A 15,222-nucleotide genomic window follows, 5' to 3' on the forward strand; every position below is an offset into this window, starting at 1 on the left:
TTTGGTTAATACTTTTAATTATATGATTATAATTATACAATTTTCACTATTCAATGTTTTGTATAAAACCAGTTACAATACACAAGATTTTCAAACTCGACAATACGTACCAAACTACATAGATATGCAAAGTTTACAGGCCATTATGAAGCTTTATCTTAAAAATACCTTCAGGAAAATAAACATTCATTCAACCAGTTCTCTTGGCTTTATAAAATATGATTAGAAATATACATTTTAATAAAAAAATCAAGACAATGATTGATCAAATACTGATTAATCAGTTACATTTTAAAACTTTTAATAATCTGTACATGAGTGCAGGTTAGATAAAAGTCTGCAAGTTATTAATATAAAACTGCAGCACTATAATCAGATGAACTTATCTGCTGCTGACAGTTAATTCTACTGGGCAATTAAGGAGGTAATTTCCTACACAGTATAGGTGAATTGTCCAGTCTTTTGGACATATCTGTAGTATTTCCACTTAGCAACACGAGGAATACTCAGATTGAGGAGAAATGGAGGAGCAGCAGCTAGCCTGACCAGGACAGTTTTTCGCAGGAGAGAACTATTAAAGAATTAAAACAGTTTTTTAAAGTCGTTTTTGATGAGCACTGCTTTCCAAAATGCAATAATTACTTGTAAAAATGTATGAAGAGAAACAGTTAAGCTACTTTTAGAACAAACATCAAAAGAGAGCATTGCTCATTTGTCATGAATGGTGGTGACTGAAGCAAAGGGAAGCCTCCAGAAGCTCTTGGCACGACACCACCCAGAGCGCCTGATGGTCCGCAGGGTGTGCCGAACCGGCCATCAGGCTCCAAGGGCAAGCACATTTGCCTCGTGAGAACACTTGGAAATTCCTCTAAAAAAATGTCTGGGCCCAAGAAAAGAGGTAGAAATCACCCCCGTGAGAGGGGAGGAGGGAAGAGAAGGAAGTGGGTGGGTGACAGGCTAATGGGGCCAAGTTTAGAACAGAAGAACGCTGGAGATGAGAAGAGCAGCATGCCACCCAGAAGCGGCTACTGGGACAAGGAAGGCTACTTGTTTTAGTGAGGCACAGCTCAGGATTTACCCCTCTTCACAGACAGCTAAGAGAGATTTCTAGTTTTTCTTTAGCATTACAAAAGAGAAGTCTGTCTATACTTCTAGATACCCGGTTTTGCAGACGCCCTTCCTTTGGACTGTCTCTGACTTTGGACATGAGTCCCCCCAAAGCTTCAAGAACACCTAAAAATATTCATTTCTAATTTTAATCCCAGTGGAAACTATCTCGGTGTCCTTTCAAAGCTATTTAAGGCTTCAAGTTTGAAGGAATCTCTCCATCTGACATGCCCTACTTCATATTCCATAGCAACAGGGTCTTTCTTACGACAAGGGAGTTAGAATCTCGGAAGATTCTGGGTGTGCTGCAGTTTCCGTTAGGGGAAAAAAAGAATCCACTCTTATTCATAGCAGGAAGAACTTTCCTTCAGTCAGACCCAGAGACTTCCTGGATTCGACATACACCTCCAGTAAGTTTACTGGTGTGCTATGAAGTCGCCCTGAAGCACTATTCCAACTCCCCAGTGCGTTCTACGGAATGCTTCTTTATCAAATCACTAGTTTCCCATGACTCATTTCAGTGGGCCTGTTAAACACAAAGATTTTTTAGAAAGAGCCACAGTGATAGCAATTCTAGGTGGAAACTTGAGCAGCCAACACAAAAAGGAAATTTGTAAAATAAAAAAGTACTGTGGTTAATGCTGAAGCCCAGATTTTTCACTCTTGGCCAAGATACCAAATGGCTTATTCACTGTGAGGGAGACGGCACATGTAAATTTTTCTGATGTAGTAAAAAGCCAAACCAGGGACAGTTGAGATGGAAGTTTGATTTTCATAACTACCTGGATTATTTATGCAGGAGAGATGGCCTTTAAAATTGTCAAGGGAAGAATTGCCCTGAGAATTCAATGTTTTATGCAAGGGCACAGTCTGAATACTTAGTATTATCTCCGAGACAGCAAATGGAATGTTTCTCCTCCCACCCAGAGCTTAGCAAAGAGGGGTCTTCCCATCCAGTAAGTGGGTCTTTGTGTCTCTTCACTTCCAGGGACAGAAAGCCACCTTTTTTTTTTTCTGAGATCTAGTCCCCAGTGTTCAAAAGCCGGCATGACCCATCCCCTGACGGGGAAAGGCCACTTGTCTGACCAAGACAGTGGCACCTGCCATCTCCCCTCAAAGCCAGTCAACCTTATAATTTACTCCAAGAGAGTAAATATCAAAATGGAGCCATGGTCTTCCAGTAATTTTCTGCATTAACAGACTTGAATCTGTTTATTCCAACCACTTCTTACCACTCTAAGTTTTGTTAAAAAGGCAGCTTTTTAAAATGGAATTGCCTGCTCACCTGGTTCATTCATCTTGTAATGTGAAGGCATTTGCCTTCTCTAGCCTTTCCATATTGTATCCCCTGTTCTCCAAACCAGGACAGGCAAAAATTGGTTAACAATAACTAAAGCCATTCACTTTTTATTATGGAGGTAACCAAAGTGACTGCAAAATATTCTTGTATTTTGGGCCCCATTTTTTTGTTTTAGCAGCAAATAAATTATTTTTGTGATTGCTTTGTATCACAGATCTGCTGTGTTTCTGTAGGGGGGAGGGGCGAAGGCACTCTGCAAAGAGTTAGTTGTATTCCCTAACCAAAGGCAACAGTGAGTCTCTTATTTACAAACAACTGAAATCCAGATGTAAATAACTGTTACTTAAATCAAAGGGTATGTGAATGGCCTTAGGCAGATCACACGAAAAAAGAAATCCACAATGCTACAAAGAAAGACCCTAATAAAGCAGTACTTTTTTTTTTTCTTTTAAGCCACCATTATTTGGGATGGCTGTTTCCAAGGGAAAACACCAACAGTGCTATTTTTAGTTTTTTTTTTTAAATCATGTGTGGAAGGAAATATGACTTTAGTTTGTAGGACTGGGCAACCAATCAGTGGGCAGCCTTGGCATTCTCCAGTTCCTCAACGACACATAGAGGAATGACTTACAACAATCTTCCAACTCTGAAGCCAGTTTCCCCTCCCGAGTCTTCCTAGAGCTACGGCTCACATTCTCTTACCAGTTTAGGTTGCCAAAGTACCACTTTTTATCACAACATCCAACAGTCTTCAAACAGGGTTTTCACAGGTTCTTGTTAATAAAGCACTCTTTGGTGGAAGACAAGCAGCTTGGGTACTTAACAGAGTTACCATTACAACTACGTTACAAATGTTAAACTGAAGATGGTTAAACCAAACAGTATCAAATTACAGAGGGGATCATTTCAGTAACGCCTGCTTTCTCTTTATAAATTTTGACACAGGGTGAACAGAAAATAAATACATAAAAAACCTCCATCAGATCCTCACTTCTTCTGAAGGCCAGCAGCTAAAATGATTGCCATCACAGGGACACACGTGCACCACACAAACTGGTCAGCTCTCCTGACAGCAGAGGGCTTTTGATATTTACACCTGAGACTAAATTTACAACAGCTTTTTTGTCATTAAACTCGAGACATTTCTACAAAAGGTGAGCCGGGCCTTCTTCAAGTCACTGCTTGTACCCAAACTCATGTAGTTATTTAAACTCCAGTGGACATTGTCTTCCTTGAATAAACTTCTTAGGTGGAAAGCAGCTAAGGCTTTTTGCAATTTTGTTTTGTTTCCAAATAAATTGTGCTAAGTCCTGCTGTAGTTTTCTGTTCCTAGAGTCTTCCTTCAGTTCTGGTCACAGGTTTTTACTTAACGCAAGACTGTTTTAGTCCTTGAAATGGAGGGACTACAGGGGGAGAAAAAAAAGGATTTTACCATGAAGGTTTCCAAGTGTCCCGTATATAGTTACCAAAAGACAAGGAAGGCAACATAATAAAAGTAGTGACATGCTAAAAAGTATACACTTTGTATAATTTTTTTAATGACAAGTATTTTGGAAAAGACAGTACAGTACCAACCATAAAGTAAAGACAAACAGGAGAGAAAGGCAGAGCAGAAAAAGGTTCAGTTCTGCAAAAAAATAAAAAATAAAAATAAAAACAAAGAAAACAGGAAGGGTGGGCAGAAGCAGCAGAGCAATGCGAGTACCATAATGCCATTAAGGGCATTTGTTGCAAAGCATTCCTTTTCCTTCCTTCCCTCTGAGGAATCAGGCTGTGGGAAAGGTGGAAAGAATGAAAAGATAAAGAAGTGTTACTTGATTATTTCCAAAGCCAGAATTCGGTCACAGAAAAAGCTCTGGCCCCTCAAGCAGTTTCCAGTGGAGCTCGGGCCTGCTGCCAGCAGGGCGCCCCCCCACCCCCTCCGCCCCCAGGAAAAGCCATCCTGCCGTTGGAAACTGACCTGGACTGTCACCCCACCTCGCTTCTATCCTCCCCATTTTATTCTGTCAACTTTGAACTCAACAGCAACTTTCAGAGAAGAAACTAAGCAACGGGTAGAGTCAGAGAAGCCAGTTCTCATCTGGAGGTGCCCTCACTGGGTGCTGATGGCGCTCTAGGAGAGTAGCTCGTCTGAATCCATCACTTAGTCTCTGGAGACCCCAATGGAACACTGCGTTTCTATAAGGGTCCAGGTCAACTGGTGCACCCAAGTGGGGAAATGTCTGGAATTTCAAAGGGGAATCAGTATCTTAGAAGATCAAAGGAAACCGACATTTTTTTTAAAAGGATATTTAGCGACAACATTCTGGTGCTTCTAGGTAGGTGCACTTTCAGAGATAATGACCATAACAGAAAGACAGGAGCCCAGAATTGGTGGAATGGACACTGAGATCTGAGACTGTAAGAGACAAGAAGCAGTGGCAGGCATGATGATGACAAAAGTCACAAATGAGCAGACTTCAAAAGCCCAAGAAGTCCTGAATGTGGTACTCCCAACAGAAGGGCTCATGGAAACACTCACGTTTTTAGAGGCCAAGGAAGGCACCCTGAGCATTTATCTTCCCCCACGATATGGATAATTAGCTGCAAAATACCTCAAAAGCCATGAACATTAGGTTGGTTTGACAGGTGGAACAGAAAGTGATGGTTCCCAATGACATAACTTGGAAAAAAAAAAAAAATCACTTGTCCCATGACCATTTTCTCAGAAAATGAAGGAAAGAAAAAAAGGACTCCTCCAAGGAAATAGCATATGCTTATAGAAACATGCACTTGATGGTACGTATGTTGGGTCAAGACATGAACTGAACTGGATTGTACCCCATGAGGTGACTGCAGGTCCTCAATCAGAGGCACAATGATGGAACTTTCAAGACTCTAAGAGAGCTCGTCCGAAAGAAAGAACACTGGAAAACAGGTCAATTCTCCAATGGATTTAGTAATTCTTAAAAGAGAAACAGCAGAATGATTTATAGCTCTAACAGCAATTGGGAGAGGTGGAAGCCCATTGATTTACTTCTTCAGATGTGAGAAAGGGCATGAGGAAGGTGCCACATGGAACTCTCTCTGCCCTGAGGGTCAGTGTGCTCCATCTACCACCACACACTCCAGCGCTCCAGGCCTGAACTGCACGCTGGGCCATAGCAGAGCCTAGCACCCAGGAGTAAGGCTCAGATGAGGCTTGTGTTCAATGGGTACAAGAGGGAATGAGCATCTGCCAGGAGAGAAACATGGGGGCATTTCCTCTCCGCAGCAAAGATTTATGACACCACCTAGTTTTTCAGCCTCCAAATAACCGCTCTTTTAATGGGTTTGTGGAAAAGTTGTCCCAAGTCGTACAGCCTCTCAGTAAACTGTCAAAAATCGAAAGAGCCAAATCAGTGGAAAGTGAGCTTAGGTAAGGTCTTCATCCCGGAAGCCTCTAGGAAGGGAACAGAACATGGGCATGAAAGGTCAAGTTCCGATGGCAGGACAGATAGGACGAGGACGATCATGTGTGAACATCAACCTGCAAAGAGAAGGCTTCCGAGGTGGGGTAACAGCAGACAGGCAACGCTGGCGCCTTGGAGGTATTTTATACTGAAAGGTATACTAGGTTCATTTCCTTGTATTGCTGTCTAAAGCAAAGTTTTCAATTCAATACTTTACTCAACAATCTTATATTGCTTTGTCCTGAATCAGACTATGCACAAATGTGTTAATTCCCTCATTACTTTTCAATGAAAAATGAATACTATTCAGTAGGATAAAAGCTGCAGGCTACAGCTTGGCTATATCAACTCTATTTCCTAGAAGCAGGAAATGGAACCTGTACATAACGTATTTGCCTTCATTTCATGAGCTATAGGTGGCTCACAGTTAAGGTGATGTGAACACAGGTCAAAGACCCAAAAGAGGCCAAGGAGACCCTGCGTGAAGGGAGGTGGGAAACACACTCAAAACTCAATTCTCTCTCATTGGTTTATTTCTTCATCCTTCCCAATCTCTGAAAGTCCACTCTGAGAATTCAGAAGAAGCCTTTTGGCTTTTGGCACTATCCCAAATGCCTGGAAACTGCTTTGGGTCATTTCAAAATTCAGTCAAGTGTATTCAGTCTGAATTCTACTTTCAACCCCTCAAAGCATCCGGTGCACGGACCTCAGGCAGATGCTCACTGCAATCAGGAACCACCTCTGCTAAGAAGCACAAGTTTAGATCACTAGACAAGACCTAGATGGAAAAACTGCCGCAGGGCCACACGCCTCAGAGGAACATGGTGTGACTGGGCATGCGTGGTCCCGGCTCCTGGACTCTATTCCTCTGTGGCCTGAAGAGCACAATCCAGAAAAGCAGAAAGCAGAATTAAATGTGCAAGACATACTCAACTGTAATGGAAGCCTGAGTAATTATACCTAAAAAAAAAAAAAGTTCATTCAAAACATGTCTAACTAGTCCCGACTGCAGGCTTTTTATTTGAATTTTTAATAGTTTAAGTCACCTAAAATGTCAAAGTTAAAATGCTCCCATTTCCCTCTACTTATTGTAAAAAATTTGGAGAAAAAGAAAATGATAAAAAAGTAAAACTCCCTAACTGTCCTACCAGCTAGAAGAACTGTTAATAATACAGCATATTTTTCCATTACATTATTTCCATACATGCATAGAAATGTATGTATATATAAATATTTAAATATATGTATAATATACATAAACTTACATATTATACATAAATATATGTATAAGCATATATATATATATGCTTATACATATATTTATAGATGTATACATTTCTATACATAAAGTATATTGTACTTTTACAAAACTAGAGTAATATTTCATAATTTTTATGTGTAGCTCTTTTCACTTATTGCTTCATGAGCATTTATCCAGGCCATTAAGTTTTCTTTAAAAACATGACTCTTGATTCACTTGGCATAATTCAACTATCTTCAGCCCATCTCCTCTTCCTCACTGTTATAAATACCATATTGGTATTATGTTATAATGTACCTAAATCTTTGACTTTCTGTCAGTATTTCTCTAATACTCTTTTCAAATGGAATTAGAGAATAAAAAATTTATGAATATTTGATACCTTTCAATGAAAAATTCAAAATCCCCAAATTATGAATTGGTGTCTTCAACTACTTGAACTAAGGCCCTATCACATTCTTGTGTAAATAAATATATGTAGTGAAATTATAATGAAAGAATGAGCGGAGGGGGGGAATGGCAGAACCGAACAATTCCTTAAAAAAACAAAACACACACACACACACACACACACACACACACACACGCACACACGCACGCACGCACAAAGACACAGAGCTCTCCCTGTGGGAGAGCTAGTCCCTCAGGATTAGCAAGTCCCTCAGGATGCAGGCTGCCGAAACCTGCCCCGGAGACTAACTCAGCCATCCCACAGCCTCAAAGATATGAGGGCAGAAAGTTAAACAAGAAGCAAGGAAAATCGTGAAGGATGCTTTAAAGTCTGGTTCAAACTATCTTCAGGCCGCTTGTGGTCTGTTATAAGAGAGGCACTGGGCCATGAGCACAGGACCACAGGTGTTGTCAACACCAGGCAAAGATGCACAAACACAAAAAGGGCGCCTGCCTTCCCCTCCTGAAATGACAGTAAGTAGGTTATTTGCTCTTCCTTCAAAAGGGGAGTGCTCCTGGAATATGCTAAAAGTGAAATGTCTGTTTTCAGTTCATGATTAACCACCAAAAAAATAATGAGCAATGGATTTGGTCATGGAACGCGTGCATTTTCTTGTCATAGCCTGTAATAATGAAGGAAAGGAAGATGCTGGGCTCCAGGTGAAAGCATAAACCCCCCTGGGTGTGTACTGTGGCCAAGAGACCAGGCCCTAGGTAAAGAAGGATTCCAGACTCACTGGTGTTCTCATATCCCACCATCACACTTATTTGCAGCTAATTCTCCAACAATTTTGCTGTATCTGATATACAAAAAAATTTCCTCCGAGCCTAACAGAGAGCTATGGAAATACAAAAATGTATTGAGTACAACCCTCTCAATTTTCCCATAATCTGACCCCGAGACCACATTTCCAGTGTTGAGAACCACCTCTGAAAAACAAAACAAAACAAAACAAAGCCTACATTAGCAATGGCCCAGATTTTCTTAGATGATGAACAAGTCAAACACATTTGATTAATTTCCTGTCACAGAGACTCTGCTTTCTCCTCTCTTTCTCTCTTCATTTCTATCTCCAGAAGATTAAACTTGAAAATCAATGCTTGGAACTTTTCAGAAGAGTAGGATTCTTTTCTCACCTTTTAAAACTGCTTTTTCTTGAAGCAGATCTGGTGGTTCTTTTAGTAATGCCTGCACTGCCAGAAATGTTAGGTTCAGATGTTTTACAGCTCTGAACACTGGACTGAAGAATTACTCTGAAAACAGTTGGAAAAAAATAAGATTATATTCACTGAAACAATTTTCAAATACTTGACGGAGGAAGGCATCTTTGCACTTTAGTGCAAATTATTTTATTGAGAATTGATAGGATTTTTCACAAACACATTTGCCAAAAAAAATCTGAAACACATTTTCACATCCAAGTCTTTTTCATTTCCCCATGAAGGTTACACAAAGATAACCAGAATTTACTTTGCTTTAAGGAACAAATCACCTGGCATTTTAAGCAATTCCCACACCAAAGAAATCAATCAGTAGAACAAATCTTTGTGCCCCAAAGTAAAAGTAGATTCTCAGAATTCTAGTCATAAAAACAAGAAATCATTTAAAAGCCCAAAATTCTAAAGAATATGAATATAAAAATCTATAAAATAGTCACTCTTTGGAGGTGAAAGTATGGGCAATTCACCCCAAATCATACTTACTTTATATAACATTTCAATTTTAAAAATATGTTCAAACAAAACTTGAATTTTGTCTAGATTATAACTACTCACTAAATCACTAAGTACCATTCACATGAAAGCAAAATTGTTTGAATTTTGTGAATCTTGATTTAATTAAACTCTAAAATAATCTCAAGGAACTGATGCCTATGGGTGTAGGTTGTCCAGGAGGCAAATTCATGAGTCAGAAGAACACCCTCAGATAAAGCCCACATAAAGCACCTTGCTCAAAAGCAGAGGGTGTTTTGTAATTCTTCATTGAATGGTCACGGGGAAAACAGCAGAAAACATCAAAAGATTTTATGTGCAACCCTTTTCTTCAACAGATAATGACCAAAATGCTGAACTGCATACACACACATTTATATATACACTCGACTTTTATTTATCTGTAGGAGAAAACACGGCTTTAAAAATAAGCTTCCTCCTCTCATGTCCAAACGAAGGTGAGAATGGATAACCACTTAGGAGGACCCAGCTCATGAAGAGTAAACAGAAACCATTACGACTAACTAATATCTGTCTCCTATGCCTGAGTTACTGCCATGTTAATTAATAACCAAAGCCAGGTCCTCAAAATGCAGCAAAGATCTATAAATTCTGAGTATTAACCCAAACCAAAGCATATTCAGCATTTAATAAAATGCTTAACTTCTCATCACTTAAAAAAAAAAAAAAGCGATGGGTGGCAGTGGACCAGAGAGGCAGCCTGGAGGCCAGCGGTTTCCAAGCTATTTGGGGGGTGGGGGAGTGGAGAGGGTGGGGGTGCTGCTCTCTCAGCTGGTTTGCTTTATCCCCATAGTCTTCCTCAAAGCCTATGAAACAGGCCTTCGGTCTCAGAAGGAAACTGATCCTGGGTAAATGAGCCAATGGTTGCCTTGGGATTTCTCACAAAGCTTTATCACTCTAACAACACAGAAAAGGTATATGCAGACAGTTTGATCAAAGAAGGCAACCAACTGCCCTGGTATATGATTTCCACCTCTGAAAACAAGGATTTAAAAATCTTTCTGATCATATCAAATGGGGTGGGGGGGACAGGAGAATATTTAATGGTCTCTACTAACAGGATTTGAATATAGAATTTTTCATAACGCAAAACAAAACAACCACCAAACTTCCACTGCTATTTCTGAAGCCCAGTCTGGGGGCCTCACACCTGTTCTGCGAGGCTCCCGGGTTTTATCTCCATTTAGCCAACGAGAGAAAATAAGACTCCTGTTGGCTTTTTTGGAAATACCACACCAACTTGTCAAATAATTTGAGGCCACTGACGGGCAAAAGTATAGACAATCCCCACCCTGTAAAATCATTAACATAAAAACAAGAGCCATTATATTACTTGTTTTAGGAAATTTAAATCTTGATTTCTTAACTACTACTGAAATATTCACTATTTGAAAAAAGAAATCGCTACTAAATCAGGCTGGCAGGAAACATCTTTTAGAAAGCATTTCTTTATAAAATTAATGTAAATAATTCATATGGCTATTTTGAAAATAAAGGCATGACAGAAATCTGGAATGTATTTAATCACACCAGTAGAGATTCAGGGAACTAGTTAATTGCATTAACGACACAGCAGTTACTGTATCTGTAAATTATGCATTGGTAAACTGGAAAACCCCCCAGCAACTACACTTAGATTATTACCTTGGTAAACTCCCACCACACCAAACGTAAGGTAGATCCACCCTCCCCCAAGGCATGTGGGAGGCCACTGCTTCTCACCTTGAGCAAACCAGGCCAATCACATGGCTTTGCAGAGCAATATTCTACATAAATATTTTCTCCTTTCCCAGTGCCCCTAAATACTTCCCTCAAAAGGTAACTGTAAGGATTAAACCTGTTTACATCATTGTTACTGCTGAAGGCTTTTGTTTCTGTAAATTCCTTTCCATCTTTTCCTTAATCCGCAGTCCTCCTTTTTATGTCTTGCCCACACAACAGCTCACCTTCTTTTTGGCAACCTCTTTTGAGACCCAGTATTCCCAGATGGAGACTTGCAATTTGAGGCATGTAGCAAAGCAAGTAACTGACAAGCCAGCTCTCTTACCTCTCAAACTACAAAATGCTTTGAACATAAATGTTCAGTTCCAAGAAAAGAATTCATCAGTGAGACTGTGTACTATTTACACTTGGTTATCCACCAACACTAAACAAACTTTCCAAATGATGGGCCTGAGGCCCTACAACTTTCAGGCTCACCTTTGCCACTGTCTCAGAGAATCTAACGCAACCATCTGTAGTGTGGGATAGGCTGTTACCTGGCATGCCTGGAAAATCAGACTATCAGGCCATGCTACATCATCAGCCAACAGAGGTGAATACCAGAAACGATACCCATAAGTAGTCCCCTCACAAGATAGCTATAAAGATTATACCTGTTTACATCACTGTTACTGCTGAAGGCTTCTGTTACTGTAAATTCCAAATTAATCAGGCAAGCTAAACTGAATACTCTTTGGGTCTACAAATGCATTGAAAAATATCGGTAATAACAATAAAAAAAGATTATATCTTACACAGAATATTGAAAAGAAAGGTGTCTGATAGAGATCATTTTTAAACTTACCCTGGGAAAAGTAATACAACTACAAAGTGCCTAAGTATTATTAGCAACGATTCCACCGGTTTAGAACTCCACGTATCTGAAATACCTTTCCCACTTAGAACAGTCTGAGAATAAATCTATGTAGTGCACGGTGTTCTTGAGTCAGAATATGCAGAAACCTAAGCTTAGTAAGAGGAATAAAGGAAAAAAAAGAAAAACAAAAAGATCTGTATCAGAAATACTGCATATCTGTCTATGCAATAATAAACTTGGGATTAATAAGATACTTGAGAAAATGTCATAATAGGAACATGTTAATTTTGAAAAGAACGGCATCTGTTGGATTTTTAAATCTTTTCTAGCCATCTGAAGACACTCCAGGAAGCCATGAAGTACAAAGTACGAGAGTTGGTTGCAATGGAATTCCACTTTGGAGGAGATCCTAAAAGGAACTTTCATACTCCTTTACAACTCCCAAGTCCAAGTTGGAACAAGAGAATGAATTCTTGAAATATGAGCTAAGGGAAGAGTTTCAGAGAAAAAAGAATGCAGCGTAGACATAAGAGGGTAGTGGTGAACCACACTCTCACAGGACACACCCTCCTTCCTATGCTCTTGGTGGCAACTGCATGGTGTTCCCCCGGGGAAGCTTCCTGCCACACTCTACTGCAGAACAAAAAGTCTGTTCACTGTTAAGATATTCATTTCAGGGTGAAAGATAACAAGAGAATACAAAATCTGCTATAATCACCTAATAAGGGCATTTTGATTACCTCTGGGAAAGGAAAATGGGAGAAAGTAAGCACAGGGGCAGTCATGCAGAAGCACGAGGCTGAACAAGGGACTCCAGTCTTCTCTGCTGTCCTATTTCCATTTAACATGATTTTTGAAAACTGTACTAACTGCATTCCCTACAGGGAAGGATGTGAAATGAAGCCAAGGAGAAGATTCTGCTTACTCAAGGCAGAAGACTTAGCAGGGAAGCAGCTGCGGCTAAAAGCACTGCAACCAACGGCAGAGTCGGAGGGGAAACACCACACAACGCTCACTAGCTGCAAAAGCAAATCTCTACCAACAGCAGGAAATCAGTGGGCAAATTCTTTTTTGCTAGATTGAAAAGGATATGCTGAAGACATTTACTCTGGAAATTAGAGGAAATTGACTGAAAGAAAAACACCCCAATTATCCTAGACTCACTATTTTTGATAGGAAAAAGAAACTATTTTGGTGACTTTATAAATTACTATTTCAAAAAATGCATTAAGAGTAAGCACAACTTAAAAACAAAATTTGTTTTTTAGTATCCCTATAGGAAAGGATCAGGGAAGGCCTCCCCCCCGCCACCATCCCATTAATTAAGAAGTTTCAGAAAAAGAACCTTTGAAAAGAGGCAAACCAACAAAGCTAGGAGAGCTGACAGTGAGAAAAACATGCACCATGAGAAACACACTGGCCACCAGAGGTGACCGTATAGAGAAATGGAATGGGACACTTACACAGCAGCTATCTGTCAAAGGGTCCCGACGGCTACTGTGTTCTGAAACCATCAAGACAGAATAGCAGGATGGGAAGAATGTAGTCACAAACAATCCACCAGATGACAACACTACACAGTGCAGAGGTCAGCACAGCTAGGGAACATCTGGAAAGGGGTGAAGGGGAAAGAACAGATGTTCAAATTGGGAAGCCAAAATAAATAAAATAATAAATAAATAAAGCCATGTGTGAATTGTAGACACCCTGTGATAGATACAAAGGGGTGGGAAACAAGGATGGGATTTTGCCATTTTATGTTGGGGAGAAAATGCTACCTGAAGTTTTAAATTGATTTGGTATTTGGCAACAAAAGATTAGATCCAATCTCTAGCTGGATAACTGGCCCTTGTTAATTTAATTGTACGAGACAGAAATCAGAGTTGTACTTACAGGATTGAAATTCTTCGAAAAGCACAAGATACGCACACAGAAAACTAAATCAAACCAGAAGATAAGGAGGGAAAACCAGCCAAACAACACATAGCCCTGGACTGATCATTAACAGTGATTCAAAGGAGGCACAATTATAAATGAACACAGTACAGCAGCAGTGATCTCATGTCAATGCAGTCCCACACTAGATCATCTAAGAGTTAAGGCAAACGGCAGACTCTGAAAATAAGGACTAGAGAAGCACCCCTAACCCCGGGCGACACAAAATGAGGAAAATTTCCCCCACAAATCAACATAAGATAAATTTCCTCAGTTGTTTTCCTCATTCATTTTCCTCTTATGGCCAAACTTGGCTTTCAGCTCAGTATTTCTTAATCCAGTGGTCTAGTTTTTGGCAGTGAAGAAGGAAACCTCACAGTTTGAAGAGTGGTGACTCCATCCAGCTACTTCTAAATGGTCACCAGGACATATCTGTGACCAACCATAAAAGGCTCTATTGAACATTTGCTCTGTGCGAGTAATGGGCTGATCAAGTCATAAATGACTCACCTGGCTTACTATGAGACCTTTATCGGTGTCCTTGTCATCTTAATCACTGAACAGGTACCCTATATGGTCTCTCGTGACAAGGGATTACACTGAGGACGGACCTGAAATCCAATCTAACCTCACCCTGCAAGATATACCTGGCAGCAAGTTACAGCTCATTTACTCCTTCCACAAAAACACAAACCTACTAATATATATTAAGATTACAGAGGCTTAGTATTTAGGCAGAATAGAATAACTGGCTTAGGAACACTAGAGGACTCTCTATCCACCCCAAGTTTCATTTGCAGCTACTGATTTAACAGTGATCTTAAAGGCAGAATGGTCTGAATATCCAAGTGTCTCCATCACAGATTTTTCATCGTTCTTCTCCTAAAGTTCATGGCATAAGAATTATTTTCCAATGATGAGAGCACACCCATCCATACTGTGCAGCTAAGGAAGATTTAAAGCAAATTAGATTTGTATTTTCACCTTATTCCCAGGTAGGCTACAATGGACTCTTTATGCACCATTTCATTTAACACTGACAGAAATGAGCAGTATGCAGACAGGCAGCATGGATGAAGTTATAAAATCTACCAAATCTATTTTAGCACAGACAACAATATACTTGCCGTCACGTCCCACAGATCGCGTCAAGGTCACGGTGCTACCTGATTTAATGTCTTCGTGGTAGTCGGGATCAGACAGACTCTGAGAAAAGGACTACTTTACAGTATCTAACAACTTTGAACTTTACCCCCCCACCCCCAAATAATACTGTTTGTAAAATAGAAAACAACAATTGGAATGCTATTTTTGAGTACTTTAAACTTGCTCTTAAGAATCACCAGTACTAAATATTTTTCACTAACTTTCCTTCTTATAAGTATTTTCACTCTGGGACACCTCACATGCCAAGGTGAATGTGATC

The 15,222-nt window shown here is 39.9% G+C and overlaps 1 protein-coding gene across 6 annotated transcripts in view; it reads right to left on the reverse strand.

The window, feature by feature from the left end:
- Positions 1-15,222, reverse strand: part of LOC111139089 (cell division cycle 14B) — a 101,504-nt gene continuing 86,282 nt past the window's right edge. For 3 of the 6 annotated variants that reach the window (XM_022491233.1, XM_022491235.1, XM_022491236.1), the window contains exon 13: positions 13,332-13,470. In XM_022491233.1, coding sequence (XP_022346941.1) covers positions 13,356-13,470 — 115 coding nt within the window. In that variant the 3' untranslated portion in view covers positions 13,332-13,355. Of the gene's footprint in view, positions 4,179-8,686; positions 8,804-13,331; positions 13,471-15,222 lie in introns of those variants that run through there. The other 3 variants (XM_022491231.1, XM_022491234.1, XM_022491230.1) reach the window with 2 other exon arrangements.

The sequence above is a fragment of the Enhydra lutris genome, unplaced genomic scaffold, assembly GCF_002288905.1.
Source record: "Enhydra lutris kenyoni isolate GAN:26980312 unplaced genomic scaffold, ASM228890v2 scaffoldscaffold95, whole genome shotgun sequence".
NCBI lineage: Eukaryota > Metazoa > Chordata > Mammalia > Carnivora > Mustelidae > Enhydra > Enhydra lutris.